Source organism: Podarcis bocagei (assembly GCF_964188305.1).
Source record: "Podarcis bocagei genome assembly, chromosome: Z".
NCBI lineage: Eukaryota > Metazoa > Chordata > Lepidosauria > Squamata > Lacertidae > Podarcis > Podarcis bocagei.
The window spans coordinates 17234374-17258156 of NC_138140.1; the positions used below are offsets into that span (position 1 = coordinate 17234374).

General features: G+C 41.5%; 1 protein-coding gene and 1 long non-coding RNA gene across 4 annotated transcripts; one reads left to right on the forward strand and one right to left on the reverse strand.

Annotated features, from left to right (window-relative positions):
* Positions 1 to 208: 208 nt before the first annotated feature.
* LOC308578503 lies at positions 209 to 13622 on the reverse strand. Its single transcript, XR_014003961.1, has 3 exons — positions 13196 to 13622; positions 9436 to 9497; positions 209 to 562 (listed from the first exon to the last, which is right to left on the reverse strand). It is a non-coding gene; the product is annotated as an uncharacterized lncRNA (long non-coding RNA).
* Positions 9969 to 21406, forward strand: SET (SET nuclear proto-oncogene). 3 transcript variants are annotated; one of them, XM_081178872.1, is made up of 8 exons: positions 9969 to 10228; positions 15922 to 15979; positions 17053 to 17195; positions 17908 to 18011; positions 18149 to 18262; positions 19711 to 19881; positions 19983 to 20129; positions 20521 to 21406. In XM_081178872.1, the coding sequence occupies exons 1-8, from the start codon at positions 10096 to 10098 to the stop codon at positions 20542 to 20544; spliced, it is 894 nt and encodes a 297-aa protein (XP_081034998.1). In that variant the 5' UTR covers positions 9969 to 10095; the 3' UTR covers positions 20545 to 21406. The 3 variants fall into 3 exon arrangements, with proteins under 3 accessions (XP_081034998.1, XP_081035000.1, XP_081034999.1); XM_081178874.1 differs by having other exon boundaries at positions 19983 to 20073; XM_081178873.1 differs by lacking the exon at positions 9969 to 10228 and adding an exon at positions 13818 to 14106.
* Positions 21407 to 23783: the final 2377 nt, after the last annotated feature.

Consider the following 23783-nt stretch of genomic DNA (forward strand, 5'->3'; position numbering starts at 1 on the left):
TGCTGCCAGATTGCTTAGGTGTTATCATTCTTGGCAGCACATGAGAAAAAAAAATTTGGGGAAGGATAGCCATATTTACAGAAGCTAATATATTCTGACCATGATAAATGTAGGTCATTCCAAGATCTAAGATCCCATCATACCTGTAAAAAATAATGGTGTAAAGTTTGTTTTCTTTGAGCTGATTAGATTTTTGCACCCAAATATTTTATTACCTTGTGGCAGATTTTACAGCTCATCTGTTTTTGAATGATTGACTGTTCAGATGGAATAATACCCATATAGATTAAATTCTGATTTGGATTTGTTGATTTTTAATCTGACCATTTTACCAGAATTGCTTAGTTCTTTCATTAATACAAGTATTGCAGCTTTAATATAAAAAAATGCAGCAATGCTAGAGAAGAAAGAAGGGGAAGAAATGGACTCATTTCCTCTTTCTACAACTTCTTGGTCATTCCAGCAAAGGCTATTGCTCTACGCGGTGTAGCTGTGGCTTCAGCTGTATTCTGGCAAACTGCTGTAAAAATCACGGTGGGCTCTCAGTTTTGCGACAAGTTCCCTGAAACAAACCACGGAAGTCAACAATGAAACTAAAGGCAATGTATTTTGTTCTCCCTCAACAGCACATGCAGATACTGTTGTCTTGACCATTGGATCTGTTATTGGTCTCATCTGCTCAGTCCGCCTGAGCCTGTCTTTGCATGCAGGGGAAGTCTCTAACTCACTGAGGATTAGAGACCCATCAGTTGCTCTCACCTGGCTTAGCCAGCCAACCAAAGTGGTTTCCAGATGTGGCTGCTGTCGCATGCTGACAGCTTCTAGGAGCCACAGGTGAGAGCGGAGTGCAGGGTGAGGACCAAAATTGACAAACTACTCCAGTAGGAGCATGACGTGTCCGCACCAGAGGTATTACCATATTGGCCCGAATATAAACCTGTTTTTTTTTTTCAAATTCCAGCCGTGAAAAGTTAAGTGCAGTTTATATTCAGAACCAAGCGCTATGTGCCCGCCTCCCGACACTACCGCCCTGAATGGGGGATGTGGGGGCTGCCAGCTCTGCCTTGGGGAGGCCGTGCTGGGAGGCAGTAGTACGGGAGGTGGGTGTGCAGTGTGCTCAGAACCAAGCGCCAGCGTCGGCCACCCCCCCCCGGTCAGGGCAGTAGTACCAGGAGGCGGGCCGCACCCGCAAATTAGCCTTCAATTTTAAAGGTGCAGCTTATTTGTGGGTGCATCTTATATTTGGGCCAATACAGTACCTCTCCTATAACACCCCCCCCATATATCACGATTGCATATTTCGTGATATCACACAGTCATGATATACAATCACGAAAGCATGATACCATGATTTCGTGCCACAATGCCGCAGAATCACGATTTCATGAATCATGACCACACAATAATGATATATTAATCTCACGCTATGATATGAAATGTGAAAAGAATGCAAAGAATAAAAAAAATGAAAAAAATGAAAAGAATGCAAGCCGAGGGAACTGGACAGGGGACCAGAGGAGGCTGCCTTGTAACAAGTCAGACCTCAGATTCATCTCATTCAGTCCTGCCAGCCCTGACTGCAATATGCCCCTCTTGCCCCCCTCGCCAGCCAAGCGGCTGCTCTAGCCCTGCCAAACTGCCTTTTCCTCCTCAGGAAGCCACAAAGGTCTTCCTCCTTGAGGACCCCTGACGTCCAGAGCCAACCAGACACCCGCAAAGCACTGCCACCCAAGCTGGGGCAAGGAGCCAGACAACTCTGGAGTTGCCCACTGTCAGAAACTCACCTGCCCTGGGACTTCTTGGGAGGAGGAGGTGAGGCAGTGCGGAGGGCCGGATTTAAGTTTGATGTGGCCCTAAGCTACTGAAGGTAATGGGGCCCTTTATATGTCCAGCTGTTCTTTGTCAACAACAAATTGTCGCTGGGTTTTTTGTGTGTTGAATATATGCTCTATGGTAATTGATGGACCTCATAGGTATCTCAAGTCATTTGCACATCACAAAAGATGTATTTTATTAAAGTCATTGTTGAACTGAAATACAATTAAGAAGAAGTATATTCATAGTGAAATAATTATTCAGCTCTAACTTGAAATGATTTTTCATTCATAAACTTAATACTGCAAACACATTGGCATTGGGCAAGAACAAAAGTTCCTTTAGGAACACAATTTACAAAGACTAATCATCTAGTCTCTAGAAACTTGCTATAACATGAAATAATGATAGGTGTAAATACGTGATGCAAACGACTCATAATGATAAATAGCTTTATTCATATGAAATTAAGTGTTATAACCTGTACAATGCAACTGTAATTCATACAATGCATTTTTAAAATATACTATCAATATCACCATTGTAGTCTACACTGTTCATTGGGACAGCAGACCTTTGTACCCTGTTACACTTAGTGAGTATAAAAGACGGTATTTCTAGTAATAGGTCACATTCATAAATAATACAAATACTATACATGCCTGTACATTAAAAAATTATTTAACAGGTCTAATTATATGAATGCATCTACCCAATACCCATTCAATTGTATAATTTTATCATGATTCATTGTTAAATTGCTGTTTGAGGGGTTGTTCTTAAAAGTCTGGAATGGATTAATCTGTTTTGCATTCCTTTCTGTGGGAAAGCACGCCTTGGTTTTGGAACGCTTTGGTTTTGGAATAGACTTCTGGAAGGGATTAAGTTTGAGAACCAAGGTACCACTATATATAGAAATGAGCAAACCAGTGATATTTTAGGGAGCAGGCTAGCAGGCAGGGCCCATTCCTTATATCACAGGAGCCTATATAACACAAAACACTGTTGCTTTATGTAGGTTTTTGTTATGTACTAAAGTTCTCACCCTGGGCCAGCAGGGGAATACTGTAGATAGTTTTCACTCAGGTCCACATATGCAAATAAGGGATTGAAAGTGACGTTCAGTGATTGGATAGTTACAGAAAATGGTTACTGTTGCGTTCTAGTGGAGCTCTATATAAGCAGGCTGGCTGAACCCTTCAGTTCAGTTCAGTTTTGTTCTGGCCTGTGAATAAACAAGAGATGTTTGAAGAATCACTGTGTCGTCTGATATGTTCACCCACAACTTAACAGTTTTATTTTATTTGTTTTTTATCTTATATTTTGGAAATGTACATCCAGGTTTTTTTTTCCTTTAAATTTTTTTGGGGCCCCAAGACAGTGGGACTTACGGTAAGCTATAGCTCAGGGGTCAGCAACCTAAGGCCCATGGGCCAGAAGCGGCCCGCAGAGGTTGTTTGACCGACCCATGAGCTGCCCTAATCGAGTTGCCTGCTCACGTGCTGCGCTAAACTGCCACAGTGCAGCGTGGAGACTCACTTCCGCAGAGCTGAAAATTGCATATGCGCAGACACAGACGCTGAAAATTGCAGGCTCGGGCGCAATCCAGGCCACGGAGGGATATCCACTGGACTGATGTAGCCCAGGCAAGATAAACCTTGCTGACCCCTGCTATAGCTTGTTTAGCTTATATGTAAATCCGGCACTGGAATGGTTCAACAAGATGGGCAATAGATGCCATCCATGTTGCACCTACTCCCCTTGCAGTGGAGAAAGCTTTAGAATCTATGCCACTCATCCTGACTTGAGCATATGAGTTTTTGTATAATCTCATGATAGAAGCCATGAAATACAGTACTGTCCCATGCTCATTTTTTACATCAACACTTAAAGGAACTGCCAATTGACTCGTTTTGGCAGTTTTACATGCATCAAGCAATATGACTACTAGTGGTAAATTTTTGCTTTTGCTGTCACGGATGACATTTAGTAGCCTGGGGATTGGATTAGTTGTGATGTAGGAAGAAATAAATGTGTTAAGCCTTGCAGTAAAGATTGCTATAAATATTTTAGCATCTTGATTTAAAAAGCCTATTGGCCTATATAAGTGGTTCGCAACTGGTTCGCAGCGGGTCTGCGTAACCCACCAAGGGGGTCTGTGGCACCATTCACATAACAAAAACTACTACAGAGATATCTAAATGTTCAAAAGTAGGGGGTCCATGGCTTGGCTTTTGAAAAACAGTAGGTCCATAGTACTTAGTGAATTGGGAACCACTAGTCTATACGGTTTACCGACTGCGGATGACAAGCTAGCAGTGACTTAATAATGTACAGTGGTACCTTGGGTTAAGAACTGAATTCGTTCTGGAGGTCCATTCTTAACCTGAAACTGTTCTTAATGTAAGGTACCTCCTAAGGCTAATGGGGTCTCCTGCTGCTACCGCGCGATTTCTGTTCTCATCCTGAAGCAAAGTTCTTAACCTGAGGTACTATTTCTGGGTTAGTAGAGTCTGTAACCTGAAGAGTCTGTAACCTGAAGCGCCTGTAACACAAGGTACCACTGTACAGCTGTTTTTTCTCCAAGAATTAAATTTAAGCATACTTTTGGTGAGTAAGTGTGCCTATTGCAGTGTGTGGCTTGACCCTAACACAACAGAAAGGACCTATTGCCCCCAGGATAACAGGTGAAGAGGATGTTACTTTCAGGCTACAGTGTATACCGAAAGCGGGAGTTTGTCCCTTTCAGCATTTTGGGTTTTTCCCTTTTAAGCATAACTGGTAGAGGACTGGTTGTCCCCCCCTCCCCCGCAGCATGTCATTACTGAAATAGTGCATCCAGCTTGATATAATAAAAATTTGGGGTTAGTATTTACAGCCTAACTCCCCATCAAGTGACCCAGTATCCCCTAAGTTAATTATCGGACAGAGAAGAAAGAGTAGAGGCAGGAAGCAGTCAAAGCAAAGCAGATATTTAAAGTCTATTGCAAAAGAGTTCCTCTCCCTCCCCGCCTTGCAAGGAGGTGAGGACCCAGATGTGTGTACAGTGGTACCTTAGTTCTCGAACATAATCCGTTCCAGAAGACTGTTCAAGGTCTGAAATATTCGAAAACCGAGGCACAAACGGCTGGCTGCAAATGTGAAAATTGAAAAACACGCAGCGGAAGCCGTTCGACTTACAAGGCACGTTCAAAAACGGAAGCATTTACTTCCAGGTTTTCGTCATTCAGGTTCCAAAACATTCATCAACAGAGACATCTGAGAACCTAGGTACCACTGTAACAACTTTTAAATTGCCCAGCCCCTTAGTCAAAGATCATCCAAAAGCATCAAACAGAAAGAGACATGTCACTGGAGAATATTTCTGACCCCCTTCTCCCAGAAATTGGCATTTGTACAGGAACAAAGGACTCAGAGACAATTGACCATGAGCGGCCACTGTAAGGGGAAATGCTGTTGCTAGAGAGGAGGGAGGAGGAGCTCAGTTGGAGCAACGTCATTATCAGAGCATACTGCATTCTTGTCTCTTGCTATTATGAATGAATAAACTCATTAAAAAGGCTCTCTACCTTGTTTTCTCTACTTCTTGCTGCCAAGGGATGGGGGTAGGGGTGGGGAGGAGAATTCCCAAGCCTGACAGTGTGACCTATCTCCTGTCTGTCAAGACACCTGATAGTGCTTGCTGATTGCCTTATTCTAGACAGTCTAGGCCATTATTTGGAAATGGTAATACCTCAGTTCTTGAGTCTATTGTTACAGACCTCCCCTATTCATGAGAGATGTTTTATGTATTTGGAGGAGTTTGCAAATGAAAAGAACTGTTGGGAAAGGTTTTTCCAATATACTCCCTTCTATGGCACAGAACATCTTTGGGGACATGACTTCCGGGTTAGCGCCTACGGCAATGGCGGATTTCCTCTGACCGGGAGGAATCCGCTTCGTGGAAATCAGGGTCTGTACCGCCACAGCGAGGCGGAGACCCATTAAAAACCACAGGCGGGAAAAGACTGTGGACGTGGGATTCGGCTGGCACCTTTTGCGCCTCCCCTACTCGTGGGGAAACCCAGTTTCGGGGATCCAGAGCGACGTGGGGTGAGCAGCGCGGTGCTTCGAATCGACTGCTTTTTTCACGAAGTGAAGCCGCATTGCTGTTGCCGGAGAGCGCTGACTTTTTCCTGTGGACAATTGGACTTTAAACAACTACCCGTGAGTAGAACAGAAAATTGGATTACTAAACATCTTTAATTTGGCACCGAAGCGGGAAGGTTCCAAAGAGGAAGTCCGCCTTCCGCTTTTGTAAATAGATTGAAGGAAAGACATTGCAAGCTAAAGTCTGGAAAGTCTTTTGTAAAGGATTAAATCTCCATCGGCTAAAATTACTAAACCCCCCTTGGAAGCAGGAGAAGAGGGGGAAAGTTTAGATTGTTTAAGCCTGCAGGAGAGAGAGTGAAGAAAGATAAATTACCACCGTTTTGAACCTGGGAATGGGCTGCCAGGGAGCGATGTATTGGGAAAGTTCATTGACTGCGAATAAAACGTATGTTGACAGATAGTTAAACAAGAGAAACATATTGATTCCAATGTTTCCTTTTGCACTTGAAAGGAGCAAAATATATGAAAATCGAAATTAACTTTGTTAACTTTGTTGCTGGACCTGCTTTTAAAAAGACAGATACAAATAGAAACTGTTTCCCCTAGAGGGAGCTCTTGGAACTGTTGCAGGAGTGGAGCTGGGGAATTCTCCAGCTGTAGAGATTAAAGACCGTGAGAATTAGACATTGACCTTGGACAAGAATGTGGACAGAAGAAGCCTTAGTGATTGCTTTTTGCAAAACAAGTGCCTTATTGGAACAGCTTCATGAGAAGATGGATGCGATGACTACTAGCATTGACAATTTTGGACAAAAAATGATTGATTTCGGACAAAAAGTGAATACTTGTAAAGAAACTACTCAGGAACCGACCCAGGAATCTGCTTTGACATGGCAAGCTGTGGAGAAGACAAAGGAGGAGGTTGTTGTTGAACCTCAAGTAATACAAGTGGAGAGAGCCTCGGCCTTGTATGAGCATAAGCTGTTGCTTTTGAAGACCGAATCTGGAGAAAGCCAGATTTGGAGAGATGGAGTCCCGCTTGGATTGGAGAAGGAAAGTTGGAAAGATCCCCTTATGCAGGGATGCTCTGGCCTTTGGGATCTGGTTTTGGGCCAGGGGGAGATTGGAGTGGTGAGGGCCTTTAACTTTGGAGGGACTTTGAAACATGTTTTGAAATATTTTTTGGATTTTGGCCCTGTCTATGGAGAATGGGCTGACCTGTCGAGAAGGGATAAAGACATTGTTAGGCTGGAGTCTTCCCGAGATCTACTCCTCAGTGACAAAGGAAGGAAATTAAGAACAAGATCAGGAGAAGACAAAGTAAAGTGTAGGTATAAATATGAAGAAGATCTGCAGAAGGGACATGGAAAAGAGTTAAGAGCCTCGGACAGGAGATCACCAGGTTGATGGACTAGATGGAATGGATAGAAAAGACTGACAGAACCCGAGACCAGGGTGAAGAGACGGTGGATGAAGATTGGAAGAAAGTTTAAAAATTTATTTAGAGAAATATTGTAAAATTTATGAGTGTTAGAAAAATGTTGGAATGAAACTATATGGCTTTAGTAGATATGTTATAAGGAGTTACGTACAAATAAGTTTTATGTTTTAGGGTTTTTTATGGTAAGATAAGGTTAAAATAAATTAAGACAATTAAATGACAGAAAATAGTGAAAGATGGAAAGGATTTGCTGAAATAATTAATAACTAGAATACAAAAAAGGGAGGTGTGAGGAGGTCGATGAAACAAGTTAATGAAAGACAAAGATATGGAAATATTGGATCTATTTTTAATTTTTTTGCTTTTGTTTTTGGCCTTGATGTATTGTGTGTTTTGTTCTTTTTTTCTTTTTCTTTTTTATATGTATTGACTTGTATTGTTTAATCTCTTTTTTCTCTTTTTTCACTTTTTTCTGTAATTTTAAACTTTCAATAAATATAATTTTTTTAAAAAGAACATATTTGGGGACATGAAGAGAGTCAAGATGAACTTCAGAATTGCCCTGGGAACCCGAAAGTGATTTTATTTTCAGGGAATTTTTTTTTTGAAGGGTGAAGGATTGGTTTTCCGTGGAGCATGTGTCCGCTATGTGTGCACCTTAAAATTTGTGTCACAAGCTCTATTTGGTCTATTTGGTCTGTTGGTCTCGGCTAGATTAAAAACAGCCATTGTAGAGCTTTCAATTCAGTCGCCCTCAATTTTCCCTGCTAAAGTCCAGCAAGACATTGGACTTATCCATTTTCAGACGGCCGGCTATCAGCCATCATGCATGCATGGCTATCAGCCATCATGTGACTGGTTATTTAAAAAATATTTATTTTTTTTAATATTGTTTTCCTTATCACACCTGGGGAAACAGGGTGATTTCCTTGTGTACATCTCTCTTCCTCCCTTATTTTCTTTCCTGTTAGTAGTTTCCAACTTGTTTTTTCAAATTGGTGGCCATTTTGTGAACCTCTGCCACTTCACATTCTACCTCAGCTACTTGGCTCACTATCACTAATATTAGTATTTCATTAATTACAGTGGTACCTCGGGTTTACAGACACTTCAGGTTACAGACGCTTCAGGTTACAGATTCCACTAACCCAGAAACAGTAACTTGGGTTAAGAACTTTGCCTCAGGATGAGAATAGAAATTGTGTGGCAACAGGAGGCCCCATTAGCTAAAGTGGTGCTTCAGGTTAAGAACAGTTTCAGGTTAAGAACGGACCACCAGAACGAATTAAGTTCTTAACCCGAGGTACCACTGTACTTTATGCTGAAATCCCTGTCTTTATCCTACTTTTAAGTAAATTGTAACCCTGTTTATCCAAAAGTTCCCGGTCACAGTTAGCATTGAGGGAGCTATTTTAGGCCCAACCTGAGGTAAATGATTGGCGAGCTTCCTCTGTAGTGATGAGGACATCATCACTGTTACAACACCTGTATTACTTACAAAAATGACCATGAAAGACAATTGTAAAACAATCTTAAAATGCTTGCCGTTAATATACAAAATAAATGTTTTTCACCTTCACTGTTGGGTTGCTAGTTTTATGGTTTTTTTCACTTAAGAGTAAACCTGCTTAAATTAATGGACCTACTTTAGTCATGCCCATTAAATTCAATTGGTCTACTCTGAGTAGGTCTACCATAGACTGCAGCCTTTTAATTAACCTTAAGTTTTTTATTTTTTTAGCTGTTTTAATTGATAATTTTTATATTTTTAATACACCACTTAAGAGGCTTTACTACAATTAATCAGTATTTACATTTTGTTAAATAAAACGAAATGGGAAAAAATAGCATTCAGTTGGCTGTGCACATTCTGCATACTTTGCTCCTTTAGGTTCAAACAGCTATTCTTCTGTGCCCGTTTGGGGTTAGTGAATATTTTTCTATTTATGCAGACTTTTGCTACACCAAGTAAGAAAGGGGTCTGTGTTGAGGATTGGTTTATCTGACACTCTTTCCTTTGTTTGCATGGGGGGTTGGATTTATATAATATTTATTTTTTATTATTTGTTTACCATTTAATACCCTACCTTTCCTCCAAGGAGCTCATGGTAGCATGCACACTTCTCATTTCCTCATCCTCACCACAACCCTGTGAGACAGGTGAGGCAGAGATATAGTCAATGATCCAGTGAACTTCATGGCTGAGTAGAAATTTGAACCCTGGTCTCCCAAGGTCCCAGTCCAACACTTGAAGCACTACACCACACATTTTGATGATACTTGAGAAAGTGATTTTAGATATCAGATTTAGATGTAACATACCATAAGCATATTTTATATGATGGCTCCTAAGATCAAAGGGCAGTTTTATGTCTATGTTTGGATACAACTGGGTGCCATTTTGAATCAAGACTAAATCTTCCAAAACTGCAATGATTTTAACAAAACTTTTGCATAATGATTCTTGAGATCAAATAGCAGGGTTTTCTTGGTCTATATTTAGATACAACTGGATGCCGTTTTGAATCAAGATAGTGGACTGAACCTGTCTAAACTGCATGGATTCTAACCACTGTATTCAAAACTGTACTGATTTTGTTGTTATTTATTTTACTATTAGCAATGCTGGATAAGAGGCTGCTGGTTGTTAAAGAAAATGCAAATGGCAAAGGAAACATCCCATAAGTGTGGAACTACCACTAAGAAGGACCTCCCAGGAGTGCCCATGCATTGAAGTTCAGCAGAAGATGGAACTGCAACTAGGGCCTGTTTTGCAAATCTCAGTTCCCGGATTGGTATGGAAGGAGGCATTCTTTCATATATCTGAAGGATATGAAAGAGATCTTGCTACTCATCACTGCTCAAGAGTGAAATTTAGGGGTAAGAAGCAATATTTTTATTACATTGTTATTGTTATAAGAAAAAAATGCTCATTTTTCCTTATGGGGTATCCTAGAGCCCATATAAAGTCCTTAGGAGAAAATAACAGAGGCCAACCAGAGTATATTGAGAAGCAAAGTGGCTAGTAAGCCTGATCTTTATTAATCAGTTGCAACAGGGTCCCCACTCACCACATGCAGGAGGGAGGAGAACCCTGAACAATGGTGTACAAGCCCTTACATAGACTTTTGAAATTGCCCACCCTGTAGCTCAAGACCACCCCCCAAAACATCATACATACATCACAGGAGGCAGTCTACAGCAGAAATCCTATCTGCCAGGATACCTGTTAATGGGTTTACCTGGACAGCCTGGCCATTCTTTTGTGATGATAAATATTTAATTCCTGAGTCCTGGTCACAGGCTCACCCTATTCATACACAAATGTGCCCTTAAGGCAGGATTTGTGAGCACAGAGACAATGGGGAGGCTTTTCCTATTTCCATCCAAACTGCAGAGGAATATTTGAAGTCACTGAAAGACTCAAAATGGCTTTAGGACTGTTTTCCTATGCTGTTTCATACATGTGGTTTATATACTTATGTATGTGTTTGCCTGGTACATTTATGAACATTTATTTTATATCTTAGACCTTATAATTCTCATAACAATTATAATAGTGTTTCTCAAGTCTAAATCATCCTGCCATGGTGATTCATTGATTTATGGTCACATGGATTTGGCTGCCATCAGTTTTGTGCATTTAACTGCAATTTTTACAATTACATGAGGAATCGAAGCATAAATTGTAAAGCCCATGACCACTTGCAAAGGATTTGCAACCCACTTGCAGGTTGTGACCCACGGGCTGGGAAATGCCAATTTGCAAATATTTAGCGCAAGCTGTCCTCAGGATTTCCCTGCCTGTTTCTGCATGCTTGAAATCTCTGAATTTGTTTTATGTACTTTTAGATTTTTAAAAAAGTATTACTGTATATTAGATTGGATAACATTAAGGAACTTTGATGTATTATATTTGGAGGGATATGATAATCGGTATGGGTGGCATGCCTATTTAATATATGAGAAGGTAAAGGGGCTTCTTGAATCATCTAATAAGGAAATCATTATATAAGATCTGAACAAAATATAAAGGAATACTAGAACCCAGGATCCCCCTGTGGACCTCACCTAAAGAAGCGCAGGCAGTTAAGAAAAAGAATATGGAAAGGGAATGGGCCACATACCGATTATTATTAGAAGGATGACAGGAGGAGCCTACACTGAAAAAATATGAAGAAATTAAGGGGCATTTAACAGATTGGCTGCAATATTTTCAAATACATCAAAGATTAATCATTGATAAAAAAGCAGGACTTGCAAAAGAAACATCAAAATTTGAAAAAGAATTGATACAAAGTAAAGGAAAATATATATCGCAGGTATAAGACCTCCTATTAGAATGGGAAGTAAAGGAAGAACAAGTGAAAACCGTAATGGTGAGATGGGCACAAGATCTGAGTTACATGGAACAATGGGAAAAATTATGACAGGAAGACACAAAATTCATGGCCTGTTATAACCTCAGGGAAAACACAATGAAGATGATGTACAGATGGCACCAAACTCCAGAAAAACTTGCTAAAATGTATAAGAATAGATCACCTATACTTTGGAGATGTAACAGAGAAATTGGGTTTTATTTGCATATGTGGTTTAAGTGTACAGACATTTGTGTATTTTGGAATAATATATATGAAGAACTTTAAAAACTATTTAAATTTACATTAAAAAAGGCCATAAATATTTTTATTAAGCATCCTGCCAAAAGAAATAGGGAAATCAAAAAGAACATTGTTCATGTACGGCATAACGGCAGCCAGAATTTTAGTAGCAAGAAATTGGAAAAATACAACAATACCCAATACGGCAGACTGGCAAAACCTAATGGTAGAATATCTGCAGCTAGCGAAGGTGACAGGAAGGATAAGAGGCCAACCAAAACAAAAAGTCTACAAGGAGTGGAGAATCTTTAAAGAATACTTTAAAAACTATGGTATAAAAGGAAACATCTTGGCAGAACTAGACTGATCTTTGTATTGTATAAATATAAGATAGTAGGAAGATAAAAAGACTATATAAGAAATATGCAACTGTGTGGTATAAGGTAATTGACAGATAAAGTGCAGTGAGATTAATTGGAAGTCATTTTTAATTTCTTCATAAGTTTTATAATTTCAGTATCAGGAGTATAAATGATGTTTGTTATACTAATTTTGTTGTTTCTTATATTGTGGTTGTTTGTTTGATTTCTTCATTATTTGTTTGTTTGATTACAGTATGTTTATTTGTTCATTTGTCTGTTTCCCCATAAATGTATTTATTTTAAATCGATAAAGATATACTTTTTAAAAAAAGTATTACTGTAATTAGGTTTTAGGGGTTTTTTTATTTTAATGGCAGCTTGTTTAGACTGTACACCACTTTAGAGATTTCTTAAAACAAGTTGTATATTTATTGATTTATTGGTTTTAGGCAGTGTTTTCATTTTCAGGATGTATTATTTTGTTTCATAGTATGCCACTTAAGAGATTTTTGAAATGTTAAGCATTATATTTATTTAGTTCACTTTTGGAGCTATGGCAACCCTGTTAACATGCTTTTAAATAAATAAAATTTGAGCTTCTGGGAGAAAAGGCAGGATTTCAGTACATGTATAAGGTGGGGAAGGCAAACAAAAAAGTAGTTGCAATATAGCCTATATATATACACTGCTAGGAAAATTCCTTGGAGAGCGCATGGCTTTCTTCTGGGCGCCAGTCAGTGCTTAGAAAAATAAAAATTTTATGTGACATGTCTGTGCATGCGCAGGGACCACCGTTCTATTTTTGCTTCTCCAACATATCTCCATTCAAGGCCGCGCCCACTCCTATTTATACATATGCAAATATTAATTTATAGACGCACATCCATGGCGACCAAGCAGCATCCGAAGAGGAGGCGGGATTAAAGCCGACACATCCGCCCCTGCGTTTAAGTTGTTGCCCATCTTTTAAAACCTGTGCCTATAGAGAAGAGTATTTCTGCGCCTGCGCTTTGTCATCCCTCTCCTGCTATCCGTAGCCCCTCCGTGGGCAGTTATCCTCTGTACGTCCCATGCACAGAGAGCGTATGCGCTTGCGCAAGAGAATTCTCTCGCTACCTGATAGGGAGGAGGGAGCTACATCCTTACGTTCTTTTCTATGATGGAGGTGGGGAGAAGAGTAAAGGCGCCTGCCCAGTAAGCTCGGTTTTCTCGCACCCGTTGGGGGAAAAGCAACATTGGAGCTTCTGCGCATGTGCCTTTGGCTCACCCGCGTTCTCTAGGCGCAGGGACGCGTCTGCGCTTGCGCGGCCACTCACACACGCGCACAGGAGTAAGCGAGGGGGCGGGAGGAAGAAAAAGTCCCCAGTGCGCATGCGTATTTCGATTCTACTATCCCTCTGGTGGCGGCCGCGGGAAAGGAGAGATAAAAACCAATCTGCGCGCCTGCGCGCAACTCGCTTTCCCCTCGCCAGAACCAGGAGGAGGCGGCAGAGGAGGAGGAGGCGGAGGCTCTCGCTGTGTGGAGATAGCGTGAGGGGAGCCCAGGCTCTGCCGCCACCCCGTCTTCTCCCACGCATAGGAAGACCCAGAAGAAGGAGGAGGAGCAGAGGCAGCTCCAGCTAAGCCCGGTCTGAGGCGAGGCTGCGCTGCTGCTCTGCTCTCTCAGTCCTTGCCTGCCTGTCTCTCCCCTCTCTTTCCCCGCCTCTTCTCGCTCCCAACATGTCGGCGCCGCCGGCCAAAGTCAGCAAGAAGGAGCTCAACTCCAACCACGACGGGGCCGACGAGATCTCAGGTGCGGGTGCCGGAGACGGGGGCGAAAGGGGGTCTTGTGTGGCGCGCGGGAATGGCGGGCGGGACCCGGAGGTGGGAGGAAAGAGATGCACACGCCGAGGCTCTTCTCCTTTGCCCCCTCCGCAGCCGCCATCTTCTCCAGCAGCAGCAGCGGCCGCCACCGGAGGCGGGAAGGGAAGCGCGCCTTCGAGCGCAGGGGGGCCTCGCTCGTGTGGGCCGGATGTGCAGGCCGCGGCGGCGGCTGAGTCCAAGCGAGGGAGGGAGGCCATGTTAAAGCGCCCCTTTTGTCTCCCGCGCGGCGCGCTCTCGCCCGCTCACTCTCCTTGCGCCCTTGGCTGCTTTCTTCTTCTTCCCGCCTCTCTGGCGGCGGCAACAGCAGCAGAAGGCCTCGCTCTTCGCTTCCGATCCCTTTTATATCGCTTCCTCGCACACAGAGAATATATCCTCCCCGGCCGCGCTCCAACCGTGCTTTCTTTCTTTCCCGCCCCCCGCTTTTGCTTGCCGCCATGATTGCCTTCCCTGCAACGCATGGCTTTTGCCTTGCAGCAGCTCGGAAGAAGGTTTTGTACTTTGGAGGCGGAGGAGGAGAGGGGCGCGTTTTGTGGGTGTCTTTTTTACTACAAAGCGGCGGCTTCCCTCCTGCAGTTTGAGGGGTCGCAACTTCCCACCACGTGCAGCTGTGCCATGGCTTCGGCGGCTCAGATCAAACCCGAAACTCGTGGCTTGATCTCCGCCCCCAAATCATTTATACTGTATATGTATATACGCACCTACAGATGCCCAACGGCAGATTTCTTTAAAAAATGAATTCTTGTTTTCATTGTATTTGAGAGAAACGGGGCACTCCTCACCCTTTAAACGATGCTGCTTGTAAAAAGGAAACCCACAATTGTCTGGCAGGGACCAACCCTCAAAAGAGTGCCCAGCGTCCGTTATTCTGCGCACGTGTTGCTTCTACCGCCGTCTGTAGCCGCCTTTTTTTTTTTTTTTAAAAAAAAGAGATTTTCTTGCTGGGATGAGTTTTAAGGTGATCCTGCTTTCATTGCCTGCAGCTGCACGCCAGCAAGCCACGCTGCACATAGAGCATGTCGTGCAGAATTCATTGTGCCATGTTCCCAAAGAAAGGGGCCTGGAATAGCAGGCTTCCTTATGCCAAGGGGAAGAGGGGGTTCCCCTCATCCCAGGTTTTGGAAAGCCCATTTGTCTCCAAATAATGCAGGCTAGACTAAGAGGTCCGTGGAATCCCGCCTTCTGGGTTTTTAAATGCTTCCCACTCTTTCAGCTGTCTGAAAGCACACTAGACAATAAGCATTGTTTCTTTAGTGTTCACTTGCTCAACAGCGGTTTTTTATTGCCTTAAAAATGCTGATCCAGGAAATTAATGTGTTCTCAGGTGTGTTCTTTATTACATAGCTTTTTTCAGTTAAATGAAACTGATGGGTTGATTAGTTCAACAACTTGTAGCTCTATATAAAGTGGGGCTCAGATTTTGGATCAAATTCTTTCAGCACAGTACTGTGTGAATTTATACTTAGGAATAGGTTTGTCTGATTTGTTTATTTTTAAAACCATATTCTCAACTTCCTATGTAAGTGTACATAGGTTTGGAGCCTAAGAACGGAAATGGAATGTTTTCTTGTTAAAATGCATGTTCAGTGTATGTGGGAGAAAGCGTGCAAATGAATACACAGTCAAAAGCAAAGCAGATCGAGAAACAATATAGATCAAAATTCCATCTACAATATTGAGAACAAGCATTACATGTGTTTATTGTGTTGCTAATTAGAATCTGACTTGAGGCACATTTTTTTTCCAGACAAAGAGCAGCAGGAAGCAATTGAACATATTGATGAAGTACAGAATGAAATAGACAGGTAACCCAGATGGTGTTATATGTTTATTCAGAATACATTAACAAGCATCTCAATGCTTATGTTATATAATAATGTAGGTTTACCAAACAACATAGCTGATAAAAGCTTTTTGTCTGCTATTTAGTAATTTGCTTATAAAGAGTTATAATATAAGGCAGCTGGAATGTACTTCGAAACTTGAAAACATGAGCTGTGCTTATTTGGATTTCATCTATTAAATACAAAAGTTGAAAAGGAAACTGCTGGTAGCAGTAAGAAGTTCGTATATTTTGGACAGAGATTTTCATAAGTGATGTGAATCAATGCTGCTTATTAAGATGCTAGCTATGGGTGTGGAAGGGGAAGGAAATCAAGCCCCCCACTCACCCCAGCAGCCAAAGATGCAACCAGCAAATTACACACATTGCTCCTCCTTTCTGTGGATTTTACAAAGACTATTCATGGTATTTCTTAAGTGTGAAACAATGCACCTGGTTCATAGGGGTTGAAAAATGAATGAACGTTGATTTGTTTCATTTTTCATTCCTTGCGTGCATACCTACTGTCAGCAATCACATGTGGGGCAAACAAGTTTTCTGAGCTAGTGGCCTTTCTGAACCTTTGGTCCCCAGATGTTAATGAACTACAACTCATATCATCCTTGATCACAGGCCGTGATGGCTAGGAATGATGGGAGTTGTAGTCCAACCACATCTATGAACCAGAGTTAAAACTGAGATCTATATATGGGAGATGCTGTGCAATATGGTAATAGGGTGTATTTGACTCAATTAATGGCACTTGAGAATGTTTACTGCTCTACAATTAGGACTGAATTCATCATCATTCAGATATAGTGGTCGCTCTGGTTACAAACTTAAATTCGTTCTGGAGGTCTATTCTTAACATGAGGCACGCTTTCGCTAATGGGGTCTCCCGCTGCTGGTTCTGTGCCGCCGGCGCATGACTGCTCACATCCCGGGGTAAAGTTTGCAACTAGGGGCATCTACTTCTGGGTTAGTGGAGCTCATTACCCGAAGCATTTGTAAGGAGGATGGTACGTAACACGAGGTTCTGTATTGTCTTTGCTACAGACTGAATGAACAGGCAAGTGAGGAAATTTTGAAAGTAGAACAGAAGTACAACAAACTCCGCCAACCATTCTTCCAGAAGAGGTCAGAATTGATCGCCAAAATCCCGAACTTTTGGGTAACAACATTTGTCAACCACCCACAAGGTACATTAAAGTGCTATAAATTCTAAATATTTATTTTATAAATTTGTACTGATTTCTCAAAGTGACTTGAGATACTGAATATCCTATCCAACAATATATATTTTTTGTTCTGGACTGTGTTGTTAATGAACCTTTTTCTATTTTTATCAGTGTTTACTTAGATTTTATTAATTGTCTTTTCTATGTTTTTAGCTTGTTCTGTTTTTGTAAGCCACCTTGAGTCCTGGACTGGGGAAAAGGCAGATATAACTAAAGATAATAACAGTAACAACAAGATGAGAGTCTATGAAAAACAATGCAGATATACTCTCTAATGCAAAACCTTTTATTCAGATTGCTAAACATTGGCTTTCTTTTGTATTATTTGGCTATATTGAGCAGTGTAGTTGAGGTGGAAGCACAGCTTCCATCAGTGGAATCTCTGAAGAAGTTCCTGGTGGGGAGGGGACTGTGGCAGGGAGAGGTTTGTTGTCAGATGCATCCCACTTCACTTTAGCTTCAGGCCTCAGCATTCTATAAAAACAAGTCAGAAATAATTTATTAGAACTGAGTTTATATTAGTTGATTTCCATTATGTGGATGAAGTTGAAGAACCCAGCAGCAATATATGTTTCAGAGCAGGTTAGGAAATAAAATTCTGTAAGGTGGTGATGCTTCTGCTGATGAATATGTAAAACGCACATGTGATGGAAACTTTGTAATTCTCTGATAGTATCTGCACTGTTGGGAGAAGAAGATGAAGAAGCGCTGCATTATTTGACCAGGGTGGAAGTGACAGAGTTTGAAGACATCAAATCAGGTTACAGAATAGATTTTGTAAGTAAAGGTGTGCTGCACCTTCCTTACCACGTTTGTGGATGGCTGGGAGAACAGCCTAGTGCTCCCTGAGGCCGTGCTTTGAAATATCTATGCCGTGAAGTGGTATTGACGTTCTTATATTCTCTTGACTGCAGTATTTTGATGAGAATCCATATTTTGAAAACAAGATGCTCTCCAAAGAGTTTCATCTGAATGAGAGTGGGGACCCATCATCAAAATCAAGTGAAATCAAATGGAAATCTGGAAAGGTACGTAACTGCAGATTTCTTTGAATCCCTGTTGGTTTTGTGGGATAGTTGATCCCAGACACTAGCAGTGTCTTCTCCAGACTCTCTTTCCTCCTTGCATCAGTGAAACAAAGCATGGTTGTATCTGATGGATTTTATGTGATCTGGTGTTTCAGAGGATGGAATTTATGAGCTTCTGAGATTGCTGTGAGAACTTTTGGAAGCAAATAATACATGTGGACGCCAACCTATGGGTTATATCCAGTATTAGTTATACTTTAAGTAGACCCATTGAAATGAATGAACACAATTCAGTTAGGTGCATTCCATGGGTCTACTGTGAGTACAACTTGATTGGGCACAACCCTTTTGTGTAGTGTGAAGGGAGCTGGTTAATTTGCAAAACAGCATGGTACTGCTGGGAGATGGAAAAGGGACAAGCATATAAAGACATTAAAAACTAATTGTTTTAGTTTATTCATTTATTCCATCCTTATCCTGCTCTTCCTCCAGGGAGCACAGGTTAGGCTGTGAGAGTGACTGACCTAAGGTCGCCCATTCAGTGTCGTGACTGAGGATCTGAACCTGAATGTAATCAGGTTGGCTCCGAGCAACTCCATAAAGATACTTGAGGAGGCTTAGAAGTCGGATTTTAGTAATTCAGTTGTTCTGTCTTCTACTTCTGTGGCCTAAAATTGTCTGAAGATTCATATTAGATGCAGACCTGTTGGAATCTTTCCTCTCGCCCCATCCCATCCAGCCAATGCTTTAATGGAGAGAACCAGAAATAACACAAAAGAAACTGGAATGGCCTAATTCACCTGCTTCTTTAGCATGGCAGGTGTCAGGAACATCTGGGCCCCTCTTGCCTGGGATGTTTCCCTGATCTATGATAATTCCACTTGCTTGCCTGAAGGGAAAGGTGTGTTTGTAGAAACCTGTTGCTGGGATGTGGCCTGCTGTGTCTAGTTTGTCCACAAGGGGATGTGGCCCTGCTGAAAAAGTACAGTTGTAGCCGTGGGATGTTCCTGATGAAAAGGTCTGTTTCATTCAACAATCTGGAATTCTCTGCCATGTGAGAGTGTTGCACCACAGCTACACCATGTAAAGAACCCTTAAGGGTGCTGAGAGTTGGGAGATCCTTAACAAACTACGGTTCTCAGGGTTCTCTATGAGGAAGCCTTGACTGTTAAAGTGCTGTGGAAGTAGAACTGCTTCAGAATGGACAGTTCATCTGTACCATCTGAGGGCCCTTAATCTTGGGCTCCTAAATTATGTTTTCTCTGAATTTGGTGGGGAATATCAAAAGCAGTTTGCTGCTGCTGTTCAGTAAGTGGTCCAGTGCTTCACAGTTTCTGAATAAAGATGACGGATTAGCAATCGCCTAAATTAAACTGAGTATCTTTTCAGTGGAAAAACTCACTTTCAGAAGGAAGTTTTGATGTTTCTGTTGCCTTTTTTTTTGTAAGGATCTGACAAAGCGCTCAAGTCAGTCACAAAACAAGGCCAGCAGAAAGAGGCAGCATGAAGAACCGGAGAGCTTCTTCACCTGGTTCACTGACCATTCTGATGCTGGTGCTGATGAACTAGGCGAGGTCATTAAAGATGACATCTGGCCAAACCCATTACAGTACTACTTGGTAAGAGTCTTTAAATGAGTTTGCATCATGCTTCTAGGAGGGGGGGGAAGTTGAGTAATTTAAGATAAGCATGCTAACGTTTTAATTGTTCTTCAAATAAGGTTCCTGATATGGATGATGAAGAAGGTGAGGGAGAGGAAGATGACGATGATGAGGAGGAGGAAGAAGGCTTGGAGGACATTGATGAGGAAGGTGACGAAGATGAGGGCGAAGAAGATGAAGATGATGACGAGGGAGAAGAAGGAGAGGTTGGAATGACACTTGCCATTTAGCAATGGCTTGTAAATAGGCTTAGGAAGAGCAGAACCAGTCATCTTTGCCATGGCATCTTCTCTGCATGCCGTAGTCTTGAGTGACTTGGGTTAAGTAGCTGTAATTTGAAGGATCTCCCCTTCATGTGGAAGATCAGTGTTTTGAACAGTACAGGAGCAGAAGCTTGTTCAGTGTGTTTATTAGGACAGGCCCCTTAGCAAGCATCGTCAGGATAGCAGTTTTGCCTTGTGATGTAGAAGTAGAGCAGAAAAGAGCGGTAGAGCCTCTCCTGAAAAGTAAAAGTGGGGAGGGAATGGATGGTATGAAATTTGGATTCTTATGGTGATTACTTAACCGTGTGTTTAAATGTTGCATTTCTTTCAACAGGAGGATGAAGGAGAAGATGACTGAACACTGACAGATTCCAACCACCCTCTTTCCTCCCCGTTTCCCCCATCTCCAGTCCCTGGGAGCAAGTTGCTGTCTATCCCCGCCCCCCCAATCCTTTTCGTGCTCAGTCGCCTTGTTCTCCTGAGGTCTTTTTTTCCTCTCCTCTTCACCATGGTTCACAAATAATTTTGCAGAAAATATCAAGCAGCATTTGGTGGAAATGAAATCTTTACTCATTTTGTTACCCTCCCCATTTCCTCTTTCTAAACAAAACAAAACAAAAACTTTTAATAAAATCAACACACTGTGTTCTGTGGGGAAGAAAGAACCTTCTCCTCCCTTCACTCTGCTGGAAGCTGAAGAGTGCTAGGCCCCTGTGTAGTAGTGCATAGAATCTAGCTTTTTCCTCCTTTCTCTGTATATTGGGCTCAGAGATTACACTGTGTCTCTATGTGAATATGGACAGCATTTACCAACATGTATCTGTCTACTCTTGTTTTTTAATTAAAAAAAAGCTTAAAAAGGAGGGGGTTATAGACAATGTAAGCAAGGGTGGGTTTCAGATGTTGGGGTGGGTTAAAGGGGCATTTGAACAAAACAATACGTCTCCTTTGGCATGTTTAATCCCAATAAACATCCTTGCAGTTTAAAATATGACACTTAGGAGATTTTTTTTTAATTACAGTTGAGCCCTGCCACTTGATGGAGAATCAGCAGAACCTGTAGGACTTTTATTTGGATTTCACATTCTCTATTGTAATTTTGTTCTTTGTTTTGTTTTTTCAAAAGAATTTTGTTTTACTGGAAAAAGAAAGTTGCTCAGTTCTGAATGTTCAAAAGTGTACAAGTTGCTTTGTTACAATAAAACTTAATGTGTACACAAGGGGGCTAATAGTCTTCACTGGAAAAATGAAATAAAAACATGTTCGACCCCACCCCTTTAGTTTGCTTTCTCAGTATGGAAGTTAATACCATTAGGACTAATCAATATTACGTTGATGGGAAGAAAACTCTTAAAAGTAAGTTATATGATTAGCAACATAGCAGTTTTCCTTTTCGTGAAACAGGCCCCTCGTGCACACTTAATTCTTGAAAGCATGATTAGAGGACATCAAAAAACTAAGAGTAAAGTGGGTAGAAGAATGAAAAATAAAAAACAAAGTACCGGTAAATAGAAAGGACTTCCAATTCTCAGTCTGTCAATTATGTATACTGTATAAAGATTATTCAAAATATTAAAAGTATTCACACCAGGATGATATGCAGCTGTTCCTCAATCTACTAGACAGCGTTTTCCCAATCTTCAACCTCTGACATCTCAAGTTCATTCATTTTCCTTTCAACGCAATTTTTTTTTTTACAAAACATGTCCAAAGGTGTGTTTTTTTTTATGTTGCTAAATGTCAAGAAGAGTCTTTCCTCTGGTACTCTGATGAATTTCTCTCCAAAGAAATTCCAACACCCATTATTAGAATAATCCATAATTATTTATTGTGTGTTCATTAATTTGTACCCAGTTCAATATCTTCCAATCCCATTTCCCAGCTTAATGGGGGGGGGGGAGTTCTTTCCACTCTTCTTCCAGAAGAATTGCCAGAGGCTTGGTAGCTTTTTCTGCTGAGTTCACTCCAGTTTGCACACAGGATTCTTTCTCTGCCATCTCAGTATGTTTCGTGATGTGTCAATGGTTTCATTCTACTCCAGCAGCATAATTTGATTGTTCGTTTCACTCCTCCAGGCACCTGTGTGGAGGTCGTCTCCAATCATCATCTGCCTCCCACATTCTTAACAGTTTATAATCTTTCTTAATCACAAATAATTAAGACAGGCTATCTGTTTTATTTTTCAGCCTGTTAGTTATTGTCTTCTTATGCCGGCCACCAGTTCGCATTCTGGGTGAAAATTAATTGGCAGACAGATCACTCCAGTCGTAATTCATCCCGATCTCAAAAGTAATTAAAAGAAGGGAGGTTTAGCATCATAAAAAGCTACACAGCTGGAATGTGTGCAGAATCTGCTAATGCTTCTTGCTTGCCTGGATAGACAGTAGAGGAGCATGTGTAGAAAATAGCCTAGGGCAAAAGGTAACATTTTCACTAGGGGAAGGGCTGCGTAAGCAAGAGGAGTGATGAGCTGGCTGCTGCTTATGCACAGTTGTAGATGATGGCAACACTGAACTGCTCAGTGTTGTGTTAAAGTTTATTTTTTAATTTTTATTTTTGCACAGAAAAACCATGCACAACATAGAGAAGCATTTTATGAATATAGGGTTCTGCGTATATAGCAAGCCTGACTACCTTAGTACTGCCTGTTTGGACTGTCAGAGGGCTTTCCAGTCAGCTGAGATAACTAATGGGAGACTGAAGAAGTGTGAATGCCTTTGCTACTTGATACAATGCTGCTTCCTGGCCAGTTCTTGTGGTTTTACAAAAAAATGGGATGCTCTAAAACTGCTTTGACTGATGCGACATCGCAGAAACATGGGACCACATAGAATGGTAGGGTTGGAAGGGACCCTGAGGCATCTAGTCCACCCCGCTGCAAATCGGGAATCTCAACTAAAGCAACCATGGCAGGTGCCCATCCAACCCTCTGTTTAAAAACCTCCAAGGAAGGAAGGAGAGGGAGTCTACTTTGTTAGTTTCTCACTGTGCAGCTGCTTGCAGTCACAGGACTGTGTTTACATTCCACAGATAGTCCAGGCTATTGGAAGTCTCACGGGAATCTGTTCCATAGTCAAACAGCTCTTGCCATCAGAAAGTACTTCCTGGTGTTTAGTCAGAATTGTCTTTGTAACTTGAAGCCATAGGTTTGGGTCTCTCCCTACAGGGCAGGAGAAAACAAGCTTGCTCCATCTGACAGCCTTTTAGATTCCTATATCAGTCTCTTTCAGGCTAAACATATCCAACTCTCAACTATTCCTCATAAGTCTGTTTCCAGACCCTTGATAATCTTGGTCATTTTCCTCTGCGCACATTCTAGCTTGACAATATCCTTAAATTGTGATGTCCTGAACTGGACACATTACTCCAGCTAGGGTCTGACCAAAGAAGATTAGAGCAAGACTATTACTTCCCTTGAACAAGAAACTATACTTATGTTGATGCAACCTAGAATAACATTAAAAAAAAAGTTGCTGCATCACACTGTTGACTTGTGGTCTACTATATCCTTTTCACATGTACTGGCAATCCAGGTGTCCCCCATCTTATATCTGTGTAGCTGGTTCTTGCTGTCTTAAGTGTAGAACCTTACATTTG

What these genes read in the sequence shown, in the direction of transcription:
- SET (XM_081178872.1), top strand. Translation starts at nt 10,096, where the DNA reads ATGGAACTGCAACTAGGGCCTGTTTTGCAAATCTCAGTTCCCGGATTG. An exon ending in GTACAGAATGAAATAGACAG is followed by an intron (nt 15,980 to 17,052) that starts GTAACCCAGATG and finishes TCTTTGCTACAG; the next exon opens with ACTGAATGAACAGGCAAGTG. An exon ending in ACGAGGGAGAAGAAGGAGAG is followed by an intron (nt 20,130 to 20,520) that starts GTTGGAATGACA and finishes TTCTTTCAACAG; the next exon opens with GAGGATGAAGGAGAAGATGA.